The 17,019-nt window shown below is 43.8% G+C and overlaps 6 protein-coding genes across 9 annotated transcripts; 4 read left to right on the top strand and 2 right to left on the bottom strand.

The window, feature by feature from the left end:
- Positions 1-508: 508 nt before the first annotated feature.
- Positions 509-3,809, top strand: LOC129600104 (mitochondrial dicarboxylate carrier-like). The gene is made up of 5 exons (XM_055498504.1): positions 509-984; positions 1,728-1,874; positions 2,230-2,634; positions 3,056-3,136; positions 3,244-3,809. Exons 1-5 carry the CDS (start codon positions 637-639, stop codon positions 3,397-3,399), a joined length of 1,137 nt encoding a protein of 378 aa, XP_055354479.1. The 5' UTR covers positions 509-636; the 3' UTR covers positions 3,400-3,809.
- Positions 3,810-3,841: 32 nt separating this feature from the next.
- On the top strand, positions 3,842-6,820 carry LOC129600103 (uncharacterized). 2 transcript variants are annotated; one of them, XM_055498503.1, is made up of 5 exons: positions 3,842-3,978; positions 4,088-4,585; positions 4,725-5,143; positions 5,946-6,399; positions 6,519-6,820. In XM_055498503.1, the coding sequence occupies exons 2-5, from the start codon at positions 4,377-4,379 to the stop codon at positions 6,523-6,525; spliced, it is 1,089 nt and encodes a 362-aa protein (XP_055354478.1). In that variant the 5' UTR covers positions 3,842-3,978; positions 4,088-4,376; the 3' UTR covers positions 6,526-6,820. The 2 variants fall into 2 exon arrangements, with proteins under 2 accessions (XP_055354478.1, XP_055354477.1); XM_055498502.1 differs by having other exon boundaries at positions 6,485-6,820.
- Positions 6,821-8,094: 1,274 nt separating this feature from the next.
- On the top strand, positions 8,095-10,478 carry LOC129600102 (uncharacterized). Of its 2 annotated transcripts, none has more exons than XR_008692020.1 (6): positions 8,095-8,266; positions 8,558-8,742; positions 8,839-9,278; positions 9,351-9,599; positions 9,655-9,902; positions 10,079-10,478. XR_008692020.1 is itself a non-coding variant. In XM_055498501.1 (6 exons), the coding sequence occupies exons 1-6, from the start codon at positions 8,150-8,152 to the stop codon at positions 10,371-10,373; spliced, it is 1,500 nt and encodes a 499-aa protein (XP_055354476.1). In that variant the 5' UTR covers positions 8,095-8,149; the 3' UTR covers positions 10,374-10,478. The 2 variants fall into 2 exon arrangements, 1 of the variants encoding a protein (XP_055354476.1); XM_055498501.1 differs by having other exon boundaries at positions 9,351-9,565.
- On the bottom strand, positions 10,346-11,582 carry LOC129600105 (uncharacterized). Its single transcript, XM_055498505.1, has 2 exons — positions 11,447-11,582; positions 10,346-11,182 (listed from the first exon to the last, which is right to left on the bottom strand). The coding sequence occupies exons 1-2, from the start codon at positions 11,459-11,461 to the stop codon at positions 10,532-10,534; spliced, it is 666 nt and encodes a 221-aa protein (XP_055354480.1). The 5' UTR covers positions 11,462-11,582; the 3' UTR covers positions 10,346-10,531.
- Positions 11,583-12,168: 586 nt separating this feature from the next.
- LOC129600111 (uncharacterized) lies at positions 12,169-13,883 on the top strand. 2 transcript variants are annotated; one of them, XM_055498512.1, is made up of 2 exons: positions 12,169-12,391; positions 12,534-13,883. In XM_055498512.1, exons 1-2 carry the CDS (start codon positions 12,371-12,373, stop codon positions 13,482-13,484), a joined length of 972 nt encoding a protein of 323 aa, XP_055354487.1. In that variant the 5' UTR covers positions 12,169-12,370; the 3' UTR covers positions 13,485-13,883. The 2 variants fall into 2 exon arrangements, with proteins under 2 accessions (XP_055354487.1, XP_055354488.1); XM_055498513.1 differs by having other exon boundaries at positions 12,549-13,880.
- A 656-nt stretch (positions 13,884-14,539) lies between these two features.
- On the bottom strand, positions 14,540-16,060 carry LOC129600112 (uncharacterized). Its single transcript, XM_055498514.1, has one exon. It carries the CDS (start codon positions 15,932-15,934, stop codon positions 14,789-14,791), a length of 1,146 nt encoding a protein of 381 aa, XP_055354489.1. The 5' UTR covers positions 15,935-16,060; the 3' UTR covers positions 14,540-14,788.
- Positions 16,061-17,019: the final 959 nt, after the last annotated feature.

Below are 17,019 nucleotides of genomic sequence, written 5' to 3'. Positions count from 1 at the left end.
TTTAATGTGTCATAAGGAACGAGTTTCAATGTACGGTATTCGAGTAATGTTAGAATACATACTCTCCCGAACCTTTAATCGAATCGAACAAATTGAAATGCCGCAATTGAAGCGAAGGAGTGAGAATCGAAAACAACTGCAAACTCAAGGGCACTCAATTGCACAGTGTACAATACTTCCAATGGTACTGTAAAATTAATGTAAATTACAGTAAGTAATCTGCTTCTTTCGTTGGTTTAAATTCTTGATTATGTAAGTGAAATTTATCGAGTTTAACTTAACAATATCGCATGATTCCGAAACGGTTTGACGTAAAACCTAAAACTTAAAGGTATGTACCCTCAATTGTTGGACATTTATAAGTAAGCTTCGGTAGCTGCTGACATTAACGCGGGACATGCAGCATATCCGGCATTTCCGTACTCGTACAGCATTTCCGGTTATGTACTGTATCTTCGGCCCGCCACGCCACCCTGTCAGCTGTTGCAGACTATTCAACGTCTGGCTGTGTGCCAGATCGAGAACATCCGTCGATAAACTATAAACAGTCGCAACACGTTGTCACCCATTCTCCGTGCTGCCTCGCCATTGTCTCCTGTTTTCTCATCCACAACACCAATATTATTTCTGCACACAATGGACACCATTCAGCGCCGTGTCACAGCAGCACACAGTGGAGAATACGCTCCGCGACCCATCTGGCCGTGGCTGCGCGTCATTGCACAGGCGCAACAAGTCCCTCGCGAAGCGCACCTTTCTCCCGCGATTAAGGCCCCTGGCACGCCTCGCGATGGGGAGCAGGCTGGCGCGACCAGCGCTGGACCGACTCCGGTGCATTTCTCCTCCGGGGAAGCGAGAAAGCAGCCGGAGAAGGGTGTGGAGACAGATAAAGTTGCGGTGGTGAAGCGCAAGGAGAAATGGTATCACGGCGGACTGGCTTCGGCCATGGCGGCCTGTTTCACGCATCCATTCGATCTCGTTAAGGTGCGTTACTACTAATAATGCTAGCATGTTTCTATAATGCATTATTTGGATGTAACGCAAAGTGCGTGGTCATAGGAATGGGATTAAACGGTTTCTGCCGGTAGAAATTACGGTTTTCTTTTATTTATTTTTAGTAATTTTCTCCAACAGATTATTTGTGCTTTTCTTGCTTGCATTTTTTAGCAAGACCAGCATAACAAAACAAAAGAACTATCATATCTATATAAATCATCTTGTTTACGTAATGTAATCATCATGTAATCATCATGTTTGAAGTAATCATCTTGTTTACGTAATGTAAATTAGATGATAATGTTTTTTAAAAATACGAGGTATTAACGGACTTAATAATCGTAAAACATTTTTAATTTTTATGCAGTACTTACAGTAACTTACTTGCTTATGTTGTGCGTCCACAACATACTAGTGTACGTACAGTACAACGTATTGTACCTACGATGACAAGTACTGTACTATCGTACCATATGGTTGGTTTTGAAAAAAGGACTACATAAATCTGTTTTGGTATGAAAATTTGCGAGAAAATTTAGCTTTCAGTGTGTTGGTAAAGAACACCACATATTTGCATCAATATTTTAGTACTTAATTTCATTTATGAGTTAAGTATTTGTGAACCAAAAATATTTCTCGGTGGTTTATTCGAATCTTCCTTCTCTTTCCTCCGGATGCAGCGTGTGATGCAATCGGCGATTATGCAGATAGATAAATAAACGTCTTTGCAGGTTCAGCTGCAAACAGCCAGCCATTCTGCCACGGGCACGGCAGTACCGGAAGTCAAAATGTCCATCATTTCTTTGACAAAAAATATCGTGCAAAATCAGGGATTCTTAGCGCTCTACAATGGCATAAGCGCATCGTTGTTGCGACAGGTATGTGAAATTGTACTTTAGTAATGAGGTGTAAACCGGTATTGTTATCCGACATCGATTCATGTAGATTTTTCCATTCGGATTTGGCTGTTACCTATAGGCCACCCGCCACAGTAATCACCGAGCACCTGGTTTATAGAAAGTCTAGTTACTGGATTAACTATAGATCATCCACGCCTAATTTCTACCGTTTTATTATTATGCATGTTGAATTTATGAGGATAATGCGATGGCCCCAAGGTGATCATATGTAAAATGGTGCGCAACTTTTACGAGTTTAACCCTCCTGCGGTTAGTGTTTTGGTTCGGTATTTATTAATTTTTGTTTTAGTAATTCTGATGTTTCATTTTGCAGTTAACATACTCAACGGCGCGGTTCGGCATCTACCAAGCCCTGAAACCCAGAGATCCCACGGAACACGTATCCTTCCTGGCCAAATGCCTGTACGCCGGGACAGCCGGGGGAGTGGGCGGCTTTGTAGGTGCCCCGGCCGATTTGATCAATGTTCGTATGCAGAACGACAGCAAGGTGCTGGTGGAGCAGCGAAGAAATTATAAGCACGCCGTGGATGGGTTGGTGCGGGTGTCGCGGGAAGAGGGCGTGACGCGGCTGTGGCGGGGATCGTCCATGGTGGTGGTGCGGGCGGTGTTCATGACCATCGGACAGTTGTCTTTTTATGATCAATTCAAGCAAATGTTGCTGGTGACGGGATGGTTTAGCGATACGGTTCCAACGCATTTATTGGCCAGTTCTATGGCGGTACGTTCATTGTTTGTTTTTTAAAATATGCTCTCGGCTTTTCTTATTGAGGCTTGTGTTATGGTTTTATCTTTGCATAAAAGCGTATCGCACCAGAGTAATATTCTAAATATTGGAATTCGTGTTTAACTGATTTTAGCAGATTCATTGTTGTGTTCAGTCTTTTGTTTTTCCAGTTCATTGAAAAGAGTCGTTTTTCGAAGGTTTTGGAAATTTTAGAAATAATGTCTGATTTCATATCTTTCTTAAGGGTGTATTTTAATGCTTTTTGTTGATCGTTTAATCAGTTAACTATTCGCTGATTTTTAAATAAGGTGACCGATTCTCGAAACTGCCCTAATATTTGTCGTTATATAATTTTTTATGGTATTTCTATAATCTGCTTGGTTTGACGTTTTCCAAATTTTTGGTTTTGTTTCAGGGCGCCGCTGCAACAACTATTACACTTCCCGTAGATGTTCTCAAGACTCGCATGCAGAACGCTGCGGCCGGACAGTATCGAGTACGACATTCGAATTTCTTTATGAACAGTGTTGACAATATGATACTTCAAGTGCTGATTTGTCGGGGAAATCCGATCGGTGATGTCATTTCTTGTTTGCCTTGCAGAATCTGCTACACTGCGTGCAGGAGACAGCCAAAGCCGGCCCACTGGGCTTCTTCAAAGGCTACATTCCGGCCTTCGTGCGGATAGGACCGCAGACGGTGCTGACGTTCGTCTTCCTCGAACAGTTACGACAGCGCTTTGGCATAACGGTGGTTTAGATGCTCATTTTAAAAGACAAAAATTAGACTGTTGTGATCACCATTCCGGAAGTCATCGTGCGAACATTTTCGCTCACGGTGTTTTACTGCAGAGCAGATTTGCAATCAAAAATTGTTAAATATTTTTGAAGTCTTCTGCAAAGGATTGATATTTTTGTGGGTTTATACATGATCGGTGCAGTGGTTTCTCCTCGGTGTTTGCGCAAATGTCGGTGCCTTGTTATTTGCATTTCTTTGTGGAGTTATCTTTCTGCAAGCTTTTTATCAAAATTATGATGTTGCTCATCTCTCTTGTGCGGTGCTTCCTAGTATTTAGTGTTGTTGTTATCTATTGAGGTATTGAGCTTGTTTTATGATGAAGACCTCATTAGTGCAAAAAAATTACGCGCAAATAAATGAGATTTTCCGTGCTTTTGGACTGCTGTGATGCTGTTACGATGTTAGTTTCAGATACACGGTTATGAACTTGTGACCCAAAAGAATATCAAACAATGCCACATTTGCAGCTATAGAAAATCAGAACGATTTTTTGTAACAGTGGCGTGCACTTGAGATTGCTACCCTACTGCTTGTTTACAGGTAAAGCACTATAACACTTCAGGTGCAGTATTGTTGTGCAGAATACAGATACAATATATCTATATGTACGAGTACATGGATAAACATCTGACGCACAATATGTTGATAGAGATTTCCGGTGCAGTCACTATCGCACGTCGACATGTTGACATTTCCCTAATGCACGGAAAGTGGTAAGCAAATGTTGCAGCTGCTGAGTAACTGATTTGTTAGCCACGTTCAGCCTGTTTGGCTTTAATAACACTCCAGACTGTCGTCTGCGCCCTCCACAAGAGAGTTCGACCTGCTTTCCGACATTCCATGCAGCTTCCAGCCTTCCGAAACGTGGCGATATGACTAACCGACATTAATATTGTGGTTACTGTAGTTAACGGTTAACATCAGGCGCAACATCATTGATGGTCAGCTGGACGCGATGCGATGCACTACCGTATCGTGTATGCTCAGATCCAACATCTCTGGAATTATACGGCGCAACCACTGATGCGCTAATTGTCAGTGTAGCTGATTATCCGCCCTACAGCTATGAATCGCCTCCAGGGTCGCTGTGCTTCTGCGGACTGACCATTTCTCTGCTCTCTCACATTTCTGGTCTCCTTGATCTAAAGTAAATTCTGCAACTGTGTTTGTTTTTATACATAGCAATTAATTTCTGTTCAGAGAACCCTCTACGGCTACATAGCCATATATTACAAAGGTCACTTAACTGTCTTACTTGCCCATTAAGTGTTCTGTCGAATAAACAGGTTCGTTCTAGTTCCTGAACGCAGCCCACTCTTCAACACGTCGAAAGATGGTCCGCCGTTCGACATCAGCAACCAACGCGCTAACGTCAGCGTATGTCCGTTAGGTATTACGCCGGCGCGCTTGGCGGACTGGGATCTGGTGTCCGTCTACACGGTGCGCACTTACCAGGTGGCCATCCATAAATCGTTGCTCATCGAAGGCGGCACAGAGTCACTCCTGCACGGTATTGCCGACAGTTTTGATGAGTACAGCTGGATCGGTATCACCGCGGTGTCGTTGTGGATTTTGGTTATTTTCTGGGCCAGCAATGTCTTGCTCTTCCGCTTGCAACGGCGACCTGATCAGTTGCATAGCCCGTCGGTGTGGAAAGCTTTTGGAAAAACGTATTGGGAAGTTTTTTACAGCGTCATCAGCCAAGGTAGGGAGGTGCCAAGATAACCTAGCTGCTCTGACTCTATAACGCCTAAAATACAGTACCAACACTTCAAAGTATTGAAAATGGCAACAAAGAATAATAACCATAATACGAAAGTTACTTTCCTAGTTTTGTTTGTATAATCAGCAATGGATCCGTGTTCAGATGCCACTAACCAGCAACCATGCAGTGCAGCAAGGTGACGCAGTAAAAACTGAGAATTTACCATTAGAGCAGCAGTGTTGCAGCAGATTTTCATGATCATTTCCGCCAACATGATAAAAGGGATGTGCGAGGATACACTTCGCGCTTTACAACAGTTACTTGCGAAACTTGTTGCTCCAGTCTTTAACGCCTGCAAACGATGCCACTACTGTCAGCTGGGACTGCTGTTCAAGGTTCCAGGTTACAGTACTTAACAGGACTAAACGAAATACTGTATGTACAGAGTACAATACTCACCTCGCTCACCTGTTGTTGACAATCCATCCCGTTAACCTTACAAGTTTCGAAATCATACCATACCGTACAGCGTAACTAATACTAATGGGAAGCTAGTATCTCACAATACAAGACAGAGAATATTTGAGTAGAGATCTTAATTGTCCCTTACTTATTATGAGTAAAACTAAAACCCGATGATTTACCATGTGTTATCACACCATATTCGCGACGGGTAACTCTGTTTCACGCATAACAGATGGGGTACTATATTGATATCCGTATCCCTTACTAAGAAACCGGAATCGCTATAACATTTTATCAACGTGAGCCATGTAATTAGGCGCTGATCTTTAATTTACAGCTGATATCATCAGATCCAAATACGTAGCGGCGTACAACATTGTCGTCCTGGTATGGTTGTCGTGGGCACTGATTATTTTCTACACCATAATTACCGCATCGTTGGCAGCCACGCTCAGCATTAACCCGACAACACTGCCTTTCGACAGTCCCGAGTCTTTTCTGCAGTCCGACTATATCTTGGTATCACGTCCGATGGATTCATTTCAAAGAGACGCCGTACAGAAATTCACCTCCAAGGTTGTCATACACGAAACCAACAATTCTGATGCATACTTGTATGACCTCGCCGCCGACACCAGCCGGCAGAAAGTGGCGGTTACCTGTATTTTTGTGGATAGTTCGGGATGCAGCGATCGAGGATTGGTGCCGGCTTTCGATTTGGGGATTAAACGATGGGTGTCATTGATACAAATGCGGAAGAATACCTCGATAGTTCCTGGTTTTAATTCAAGGTAATCGTGCCTAATCACTGATAGTATTTGGGTAACGACGGAAGCCTTTGTCTTAATGCACTGTACAACGTTATAAACGTTGCAGAATATTGCGCCTGATGCAATGTGGTGTTCCGCAGCATCTGATGGAGTTACATCGAGTGACCTCTTACCACGATAAAGAAGCGGCGATTAAACCTACGAAAAGGAACAAGGGACGCAAACGAGGTCGCGTATGTTATAACTAACACTAGGCTGCACCGAGTCTTTTACTGCGTTGCTGCTCTACTGTTGTTGTCCCTTGTACTCTTTTTGTACGAAATGCGAAATTGTTCATCATGTTTATCATGTTCTTGCTGGACACTGTTTTTCCTTTTACGGACCACGTAACCTTCTTTCAGTTCATTCAGCAAGCGGGAGTGTTGTACGACTCAGAGTAATGTAAAGCTATGACAGAAAAAAACCACGATCATCATAATGTACAGATAGCCTAATTTTTAAACTACAATTTTAATGAGCAGTTTCATTATGGCATAAAAAAAATTATGGCATACTAATGATTATGCGTAGAAACAAGCCTTTTTACACTGGTGGCGTCAATGACACTAATTAAAACTGAGCCTTCCGGTTTTGATTTTATTAATCGCATCATCGCGCGATCGCGGTATACTTCCAGCAGGGCACATACGGGCGCGTTTGGAAGATTTTACAGTACTAATGCGCTGACAGAATCAAACCGGAGTTACTCGTAAGTTAACCGTTATCCGTCAGCCCTTCGCGTTAAGAGGTTTTGAGAAAGCCACCGGCGATTTATTAGCAACAACCAAGTTAAGTTCCCCACCGCAGGTTGGTGATTGCGGTATGGCGACAGTTTCCTATTGGATGCCGCCTTTTGTAAAAGCGTGACGATATTGGCTCAAAATGCTTTTGTCACGGGTGTAAAAATGTTCATCCTTCCCTTAAGGCCACCCATGGAAATAGCGTTCTTTCAAAAGGGCACAGTATGAGAACGATGAGAACAAATGAGAACAAATTATTAGTTTTGGTGAAGATGATAAATGATGAGAACAAATGATTAGTTTTAGTACTCGCATCTGGGTAGGCTGTTTAATTGGCCACAACCAGCTTTCCCCATAATGTTAAAAGTAAAGCCCATTCCTCATGGTCAGTGTAAGTACTGCTGCCTTTTTTGCGATCTTTCCGCAGGGCAACAATTAAAATGCCGATTACGTTTGCTACACTTATTGTAGAATTTGAAGCGCAACGGTCTTAGACTACGTATGTGCGATTATGTACCCAAACGGTTCGCCGGTTAAAAACTAGCCATTTTTATTCAATTTTCTGTTCATATTTTGGGTCGACGCTTGTATTCAATCACATCAGTGCTAATTTTAAATGCATCGCACTTTACGACTATCGCTGATTGAGTACAGGTAAATAGCTGGTTGCGCGCGTTTTGTGAGTGTAACTTGAAGTCCATTGTAAACTCTTAATACAGGTCCAGAGTACAGCTAGAGTGGACCGTTGTTTAAGTTACTTTGTACTAATTGACAATACCTCACGTACGTTTTGACACAACTCACGAACAAACTTAACAACTGCGTGTTAATGAGATCACGTTCTAAAGGCACATGCACGGCTGCACTTAAAACACGAGAGTAAAAGAAAGTCCTGCATGTTGGTGTGGATCGATAGAGAAACTTGCAGTTGCAGCTATAAAAAAATAAACTGTAAAGCCTTAAGTTAAATATTAAACGTAATAGGCATGTAGATGCTAGCGATGATCGTAGTCCCTTTCATATGGACAGAAATGACAGAACTACAAATAAGCTATTCCCATACGAACAATTCCCAGGATATTGCGGTGTTGGGACTACACTCACTGCAGGTACTCGTACTGAAGTTGCCAATTCTATCTGACTGGCATCATTTCCCATGCTTTCCAATACAGTGTACCGGCAGTGTTATTTGATTTATGTACTTCACCGCTGATTGTTGATGGTGCAAAAATCGATACCTTTCCGAATGTTTCAGTAGCATCGATATTCATCTTTCGGTTTATTTTGGCAACAACACGCTGAATCGGATATTTATATTATTATCCATTAGATTTATGGATAGGCACAGGTTATATCGCGCATGCGAAGCACTACAATTGACTGCATTTTGTTCGCACCAGCGGTTTAAGAACATCGATCCTGAAGCGGAACCACTGGAACTGGCCGATAGTTATGCATCTGACATCATCGTGGTCAGTGTCAGCGAGCAGCCACCGTGGAGCTTTGAGAGTCCGCCGGGTTCTGGATGTTTTTGTGGAATATCGATATCCGTGCTGAATCTAGTGGGCAAACAACTTGGACTGCGGTATGTACCGTTATTTCCTCTCTACGAATTGTCGTTTCGAATAGAGAAATATGGTGTATGAGTACCTAGAAAACCCAATAAGTCCAAGTTCTCAAGGTTTAAAGTGCGCACGGAAAACCCGACCCTGTACGCAACGACTCAGTTGGACGGCGCCAAATACAGCGGCTCTCCAGCTGAACTGTTGCTAGGACGTGTCAATATCAGCATTGCGTCGTTAGCCATTACCTCCGAGCGGAAGAACAGTTTCGATATGGTCACCGGAAACCTGGTGCGAACCACCAAGATTTCGGTGCATGAAAGTTGGCTAACCGATTCCGGCTACGCTACCCAGTCCATACTGGACGCTCTTTTTGATAAAGCCATGACCAATGCGTGGGTGATACTTGTGTTGGCTGCAGCATTTACCGTTGCAACGCTATGTTTAGCGCATCGCCCAAAGGACAAGGAAAACCGATGCACAAAACTGTCCACCACGGAATTGGCACTGAATGCATTAGCTGTTGCTTGGTCAGTAGCCGGCAGTTTCTTAGGTCAAGGTAAGCGACCGCTGGTTGACTTTGTCAACGGTTGCCGAATCCCTGAGTATTCTGCATCTTTCCCACCCACAGATGACGTTCGACGCCCGCGGCACAGTGTCGGCGTATCGATAGCAGTCGCTGTCTGGCTGTTGTGCTTGTACTTTGGCACGTCGTGGATTCTGGGCAATATCAGTTCCAGTCTGGCTGCGTCCGTAATGGCATTGCCTTTCTCCACTATCGCGCAGTTTGTTCAGTCGGATTTTCGTCCGGTAGTGTTACGAGAACGCTCCCCCGTAGAATTTATGGTACAGTTCGACATCGGCCCAGCTGATGTTGCAGGTTTGTGCTCACGAGAAGTAATATTCTACTCTTTCTGTTTCTTGTTTTTTGCCAGGAAGGAAGAGGACTGGAGCCGTTACGTCAGAGGATACGGCGCTTTGATTTTTTCACTACGGATGAATCGATCAAAGTGGTCGGCATTCTGTCACAAACCGAACGGCTTGCCGTATATGAAAGCAATGACGGGGCAGCAATGTACAGCAAAGCAGGCTTTGTTCCGGCCATTAATCATGTCTACGAAAGATTTATCTCCATGTTCCAGATGTTACACGGGTCACCATTGGCATCTCGTATAAGCGATACGTAAGTTTTGTACTGGCAGCATCAGAGAAGCACATTACTTTGCGCCAGTTACAAATGACACAAGGTATAGTTCTTGAAAATTACAGTAAGTACGAGTATAGCGCTGATGATGTCCAACTAGCGGATGGAGAATTACGATCGCGAGGACCTTTGTGTATTAATTTTTGTATTCCTAGAGTAAGCTGGATGTCGTTTACCGGCAGCATCGATCCTGTTATCAATGTATATATGGAGATTATCCATGCAGCGTACGGTATTCCTCGCGTCCCACGCTCGACATTACTTAAAAAGCGTACAAATTCCATCGGCATACGGAGCCTTACATCGACCATCTATGTGTATTTCGGATTTCTAAGTGTTGCCGTGATGATTTTCTGTATTGAACTGTGTTACGCAAAATACTCCGAGAGAAAAGACTGCAATACCGCCAATCAAACTGCCAACACGAGAATGTTTTTCAGAACTGAATAGACAGAACAGATGCTTGGTAAATACGTTATACAAATACTTGTACATATACGTTATTGATTTTCGTACTCTAGTGCATACTCCACTAGAAAAAAGTAAAACTAGTCTGCGGAATACCAATTTCTCCAGGATTTTGTTTTGTTTTTAAGTATATTGACCTTTCAACTCCACATCTGCTTTCCGTTCTCGGCAATACAGTTCTCCAATGATGTACTGAAATTTGATCCATCACTAAACTGGAAGACCACTTGTGCATTGCCGGCAATCGGCCCACCGTGGAAAGCAAAGTACGGTTGCAGTCCGTTGAACGAGCCGGATTTCTCGCCCAATGTTGCACCGACTGGAATACGTCCATTTGTGTTGAATACACCCAACAATTTAAACCAGGCATTGTTCTTCTCTGAACTGGGAGCATAATAGCACCGCGGTCCGCTCGTGTTCATTGCGCTGCGGGTAGAAAGGTTAACGGAGCAGCTGGTCTGTCCCGGCGGCTTTCGCCCGGTGGCGCGGTCCCAAGTCGAAGCGTACAAGTCCAGTCCGCCGCCCAGGTTGGCGTTAGTGACGATGATGTCCATGGCGCCGTGGCCGCAGTCAACGCTCAAGACCTGACCGCACATGCCGGGTTTGTATTTGAGGTGCTGCAGTGCGTCGATGTCACCTAGGGCCACGGGATGCTGGACGGCATAGGAAGCGGATGGCAGTTCGCAGGAACCGCTTTCGTGGGCGGCATGGCGCGTAGCCAGGACGCCGCTTAAGGCATCGACGTTACGCGATGCGAATGCAATGTAAATCACACTCAGAAAGGTCGCGACCTACAAATCATCACTTCTTGAAACCATCCCCTACAGTAGCTGATTGCATCGAATTTCGAAGGCTCCGTTAATAAATGCATATCGGTTATTGACGAATATATTACAGTGTAGGCCAGAAAATCTTAAGTTTCGAACAGAAAATGCTCGTGCATCAATCGGTTGCGGCGTTTGGCTCCCAATACAAACCAGGTACATAATCTGAGAAATATTAGGTAGTAAAACAGATATTTAACAACTTCGATTTCTCGTAATAAACTGACTTACGTTGCTGAATTGCATTTTTGGATTTCCCGGCAGAGGTTTTCTAAAAATTTACAGACAATGTAGGAACTAGACTAACACTGATAGAACAAACAAAAGTGCACTCAAAAGAGACCTTTGGCAAATTTTATGAAAAATTGTTGCTTTATATTCGATTCCTTCTTATGCTCGTATAGATATGTGGTTACTTATCGGCAAATCTGTAATACCCAAGCGATGAAATCGCAAACGGACATCCGAGTCTCAATTCGCATATCCTGCATTGTGCAACAATAATCACAATTTGACTGGGAGAATCCAGTCGTACAATATAATACAGGTGTTGTATACTTGTACTGAAGCAACTGCGCTTTTACGCATACAGTTTTACAGAAGCTGAAATTATTACCGGTAGGGTAATATGTATCAGTGGACCAGAGTGGTACTGTATGCGCGTTTACCAGGGCCGGTTTAAAAACAACGACCTACGAATATTGCACTTTGTATACTTCTGTGGCTCCTGATTTGTAACTTGGTGTGTCAGCGCTTGCACTGTACGAACAACCCTATGTAGTAGATTAGCAATGAATCACCAAAACGGTCATATCTGCGCAACCTGATCAACAGTTTTAAACAGATATGTTTATTGGTAACCGGTTACAGTGACGTTCGAAGCCGCACCTCTGAGTAAAAGTGGACTGTGGCAGGATTGCGGTTCTCAGAATTCCGTACAGTTGATTATTCCGCATTACGGTAAAGTCGATGTCCGGTTCAGAATTGTTTAAAAGTTCTGTTGAAAGAATTCTGCGGTCGCCACTGCAAACCCGCTGAACCGGCAAATTGTTTTCTTGAATACTCGTAACCGATAACTTTAATATCACGTTCGGTCCCAAGCAAATATTTATTTGCATATGAGTATTTTTGACTTACATTCCTGTATCGTCAAAAATGATATCGCTTCGATGCCAGGTACAGTAAGTGTTGTCGTGAGAAGTGCATATTGAGTTCTGCAATCGGTTATCAACTTATCACCAATTAGCTAATACTGTAACTTTGTTTTGCATGTGTTCGTAACTTCTGACAACGTTAACGACGATCCCCGATGATGCAGGGTTCACTTTTACAGATATCGCGTATCCTCTCGTTGTTCCTACTGTCTTCTTACCTGTTGGAAGAAACCCTTTGCGCCGACATTCAGTGGAACGGTAACTGGGCCTTCGGCTGCGATTTCTCCGGTAACGATCTCGATCGCGCCCAGGTACCCGGGGAGCAGTGCGGTGGGCAGTGCTCCAGCAATCCCCAGTGCACGCATTTCTCCTGGACTCGCTGGAACGGTGGGACATGTTTCTTGAAACGCGGATCTATCAGCAAATCCAATGCCATCAAAACCGGGGACGATTCCAACGTATGCGGTGTCATTCGCGAAACTGGCGGTGGCGGTACGCAGACAGGGAAGACGACCCGCTACTGGGACTGTTGCAAACCCAGCTGCTCGTGGAATGGTAAAGCCGACGTGAGCAATCCTGTCAAAACCTGCCGCAAAGACGGTTTCACCCAGCTGTGGGATGTCAACGCCCAGAGCGGTTGCGGCGGTGGAGAAGCGTACGTTTGTAACGACAACATCCCTTGGGCAGTCAACGACAACCTGGCTTATGGATTCGCTGCCGCTCATATCAAGGGCTCCGATGAGCGCGGTTGGTGTTGTGGGTGCTATAAACTGGATTTCACCAGCGGACCGGTGTCCGGCAAGTCCATGATCGTGCAAGTGGTTAACACCGGCGGCGACCTCGGGGAGAATCACTTTGATCTGCAGATTCCGGGCGGCGGTTTCGGGATCTTTGATGGATGCACGCGACAGTGGGGACTGGCAGAGAGTGTGTGGGGAAATCGGTACGGTGGGGTGTGGTCGCGGGATCAGTGCAATGCGCTGCCGCAGCCGATTCGGGACGGATGTTATTGGCGGTTTGATTGGTTTAAGGGAGCGGATAATCCAAGCGTGAACTTTGCACCGATACAGTGTCCAGCGGAACTGCAGCGTAAGAGCAACTGTGCTCGAAAATAGTGAAACCGTAATGCATCACGATTCACGAATTACAGTATGTGGATGTTTACTTATATATAGATATAACTACTTACAGTAGATACGGAAGTTAACAAAACAATTTTCATAGATTTGGCAAGAATATTGGAAGAATTAGCGGATTTTGAATATAAATGCGATAATTTAGTATAAAAATTGATTGTGCAAGTACAATGCTGATCAATTGAACATTGGTTCAATTATCATTAATTCTGTTGTTGTTATACTTCAAGTACTGTCAAAATGTTACAACTTTATTCATGCGAAGGAGCTGGTGGAACTTATGCCTTGGACCTTTAAATGTGCATTGCACTGACCAGTCGCATTGTCTAACCGTCAGTCGTGCGTCATCAAACATTGCTGCAAGCAGTCCCGTTTCTATCGATACTCAAGTAATTACGATAAATTGTTCCATTAAACAATATTTCAATATTAAAACCCCTCTCGTCTCCCAAAACTCCACTAATTTGCTTTCGCAACATCAGCAAGCCAAATTTTATATCGAAGCAGCAAAAACTTAAGGGGAAGGTTCCGCACACCACGTTTAACCACCAAAGTCTCCACACCAGAAATATTGATGCTTGTTACGCTTTTCTTACTTTATTCATCTTGGATAATACTAGGTCTCATGACGTTTACTTCAGTCGCTCGAACACACCTTAATGATTCAAATGGTTTTTTGTCCAGTATTCGATAAAATTACGTAAGTGCGTTTGGTACGTATATAACACTTAACTTGGGTCGACCGTCACTAAACAGAAATTTCGCTTTAATTTTACTCCAGTTCGCTAAAGTGATTTTTCTAGTATATTTCCAATGTTTTACATACAAAGCTATGATACGAGTACAGATACTGTACCTACTCCGCACTCGTATAAAAAGAATGGTTTTTGCTTATTATTCTTAAGTTCTGTAACTTCTATTACAATTTTAATGTAATGTCTCCTCGGGCATGCGCGATGACATCAACAGCAAATTTTACTGCAACGTTAACGGCAGGAACATGGCTTTCAATTTATTATTCACAATCTACACGTAATGGTGAATTTAATGTTCCTTCGGTACGTACTGGGATCAATAGCATATTTTAGTGTATACTTTGGAGACACTTTATAGCTACAGTACTCGTATGGTATGTATGAAAATTATATACTGCATCCGCGCGAGTTTAATTAAGGGACAGAACTACTATAGCCAATAGTTTTGTTATCGACAGCTTCATTGAGGATAAGATTCTGTTGGTGCGCACTATGCAAGCAAAGACACACAAGAGCACCATAAAATCCCTAACACGCTGCTATGCGATACGCCTCCGTGGGATCCTTCGGTATAATTCCCTTTTCCACCGCCAGACTATAACTCCACCGATAATCATTCAGATCCGTTTTCCAGCTCCAGAACACCCATCCGTTTTGCTTCTCATATGCCATCACCTGCGCAGCCCACCATTTCTTATAGAACTCCGCAGCGCCCGGTGAACTGGGATTAAACTCACTTCCCCATTCATCGGAGATCTTTGGACTGATACTCCATTCTCCCACTACCACCGGCCAATTGCCGGAAAGGTCATCATTGCAGCTGGCCCGCAGGTACGCTTGCCGGGTCGGCGGTACCGAAGTGTCGTATTTGATATAGCGATGGTTATCATACGCCGCGTGCCAGAGATCCGTTAATCCGGCTTTAGGATCCCCGGCACCCCAGCGTTTATCCATCGTCATAATGTGTACGCGCTTATCCGCAGCAATATTCAGACTGTTCTCTACGTTTCTGATCACTTCGAATGCTTTCGGGTAAAACTCATGCACCAGCGAATTCTGCCCGCGCGCCGGTTCATTCACAATCTCAATGGTTCCCACGTTGCGGAACTTATGATTGGTGTGTGCCAATCTAGTCATCCAGGCCAGAAACTTGTACGCTCGATCATACTGCCACGATACAAAGAACCCGGCTGTCGGAGCATATTGACCGGTGAACGGCTGCTGGGGCTCTTGCGCACCGGGTGCTCCATGAAGATCCATGATAATGTACAGTCCCGCGTCACTGGCCCAACCACATAACCGTTCCAGATAAGCCAGTCCACCTTGCGGAAAATGCTCACTGTCCTTGTACACGATGTCCTCATAAATCCAGTATCCAACAGGAATTCGAATTGTGTTCAAACCGTAGCTCTTCATCTTCTGAATGTCGGCTTGTGTGATCCAGCGGTCCCAGTGCGCTTGGAATTCCTGGTTGGCTTTGGCCTGACCGAGACGCATGACACAGTCGAATTCCGATTTTTGATCGGCACAGCCCATACGCGTCCATTCCGTATGGGCCATCCATGGTTCAATGACAAATAAGGAGCCGAGATTGACGCCACGGATCTTACCATCAGGAAGCCATGCGCAGATCAAGGTCGCCGTTGATAATAATGCAAAACCGATTAGAATCATAGCAGTAGTTCAAAAAGTAAAAAAAGAGAAAATATTTAATGGTTTGGGACGTCAGATTGTGTTTTGGCACAGGTGTCGACTTTCACGACCAAAAGCATATATTATGTAGTATTTGGCTGATATCGGCAGAAATTACAGCCTTTATTACTTTTTCGCCACGCTCCACTTGTAATACGGGTGGCTAAGCCTGTAGAGTGAGTCAGAAGGATACATTTCCCAGTAATCGAATGTTAAATTTTGTTCATCAGATACCGGTTTTATATGAGCTGTAATTATGACCATTCCCGGCCATAGCGTTAGCCACAGAAGATGCCGTGATAAACTCTCAGTAATAGTATCCATTGCTTCCTTATGTTACTCGTATGAGGTTTAGAGGTAATAGAAACAATACTGCTGCCATATATACCAGCTCATACGGTTGCACCTACAATACTGCTATGTACATGTTCAGGTTGAATATTCGCATCTGCAATCTGCATGCTGCGACGATCGAAACAACAGATTAGACACCGCGGTTCCAAACCCAGACAAATTTTTCCAGAATAATTTCGTGGTCATTGCGAAGAATTGTGCAACAGAGTAAACTTTCTTCCCCGGGTAACTGTTTTGTTCCATTTTATGTTTCGTCTTGATTTCATATTTTGTTGCAATAATTAGCTGAAGTCATAAAACTCGTAAAATTTGAGTTGGCTGCGATTATTAAAAAAATTAACGGTAATAGGCATGGAATAAAAATATATACCGAAAGATCCGTACTTCTACTTGACCTGGAGTCCTCCTTGTGCATCGCATTTTCCTGCTCTTACCACTGGTTTTTTTCCTTTAGGGCTTACTGTTGGCTTAAGGCATTTTTGATATTGTGTTTGTGCAGACCAGCGCAACGCAAAGAGCTTGATGGTCTCAACCTGTCGTCCATTTTGTAGTGCTCAGTACTTTCACTTTATTATGCGAATCCAGTAGGCATGTATAGCACTCCGCTTGCCAAAACAGTGAAACGGCTTTTTCCCAAAGACGAACAACTTGTTTTTTTAGGTATTTTGTGTCACAGCTTCCGGCGTATGTATTCGAAACCATGCGCACAAAGC

This window comes from Paramacrobiotus metropolitanus, unplaced genomic scaffold, assembly GCF_019649055.1.
Source record: "Paramacrobiotus metropolitanus isolate TYO unplaced genomic scaffold, Prichtersi_v1.0 Parri_scaffold0000164, whole genome shotgun sequence".
Taxonomy (NCBI): Eukaryota; Metazoa; Tardigrada; class Eutardigrada; order Parachela; family Macrobiotidae; genus Paramacrobiotus; species Paramacrobiotus metropolitanus.
The sequence above is the reverse complement of the archived record's forward strand: the minus strand, read 5'-3'. Positions and strand labels throughout refer to the sequence as shown.

Excerpts from the sequence above, each read along its gene's own strand:
- LOC129600104 (XM_055498504.1), top strand. The coding sequence starts at position 637 with ATGGACACCATTCAGCGCCGTGTCACAGCAGCACACAGTGGAGAATAC. Across the intron at positions 985-1,727 it reads ATCCATTCGATCTCGTTAAG|GTTCAGCTGCAAACAGCCAG; the intron begins GTGCGTTACTAC and ends ACGTCTTTGCAG. Across the intron at positions 1,875-2,229 it reads GCGCATCGTTGTTGCGACAG|TTAACATACTCAACGGCGCG; the intron begins GTATGTGAAATT and ends TTCATTTTGCAG.
- LOC129600103 (XM_055498502.1), top strand. The coding sequence starts at position 4,377 with ATGGTCAGCTGGACGCGATGCGATGCACTACCGTATCGTGTATGCTCA. Across the intron at positions 4,586-4,724 it reads TCTGGTCTCCTTGATCTAAA|GTTCGTTCTAGTTCCTGAAC; the intron begins GTAAATTCTGCA and ends TCGAATAAACAG. Across the intron at positions 6,400-6,484 it reads GTTCCTGGTTTTAATTCAAG|AATATTGCGCCTGATGCAAT; the intron begins GTAATCGTGCCT and ends TAAACGTTGCAG.
- LOC129600102 (XM_055498501.1), top strand. The coding sequence starts at position 8,150 with ATGCTAGCGATGATCGTAGTCCCTTTCATATGGACAGAAATGACAGAA. Across the intron at positions 9,566-9,654 it reads GCTCCCCCGTAGAATTTATG|GAAGGAAGAGGACTGGAGCC; the intron begins GTACAGTTCGAC and ends GTTTTTTGCCAG. Across the intron at positions 9,903-10,078 it reads GCATCTCGTATAAGCGATAC|AGTAAGCTGGATGTCGTTTA; the intron begins GTAAGTTTTGTA and ends TTGTATTCCTAG.
- LOC129600111 (XM_055498512.1), top strand. The coding sequence starts at position 12,371 with ATGATATCGCTTCGATGCCAG. Across the intron at positions 12,392-12,533 it reads TGATATCGCTTCGATGCCAG|GGTTCACTTTTACAGATATC; the intron begins GTACAGTAAGTG and ends CCGATGATGCAG.
- LOC129600112 (XM_055498514.1), bottom strand. The coding sequence starts at position 15,934 with ATGATTCTAATCGGTTTTGCATTATTATCAACGGCGACCTTGATCTGC.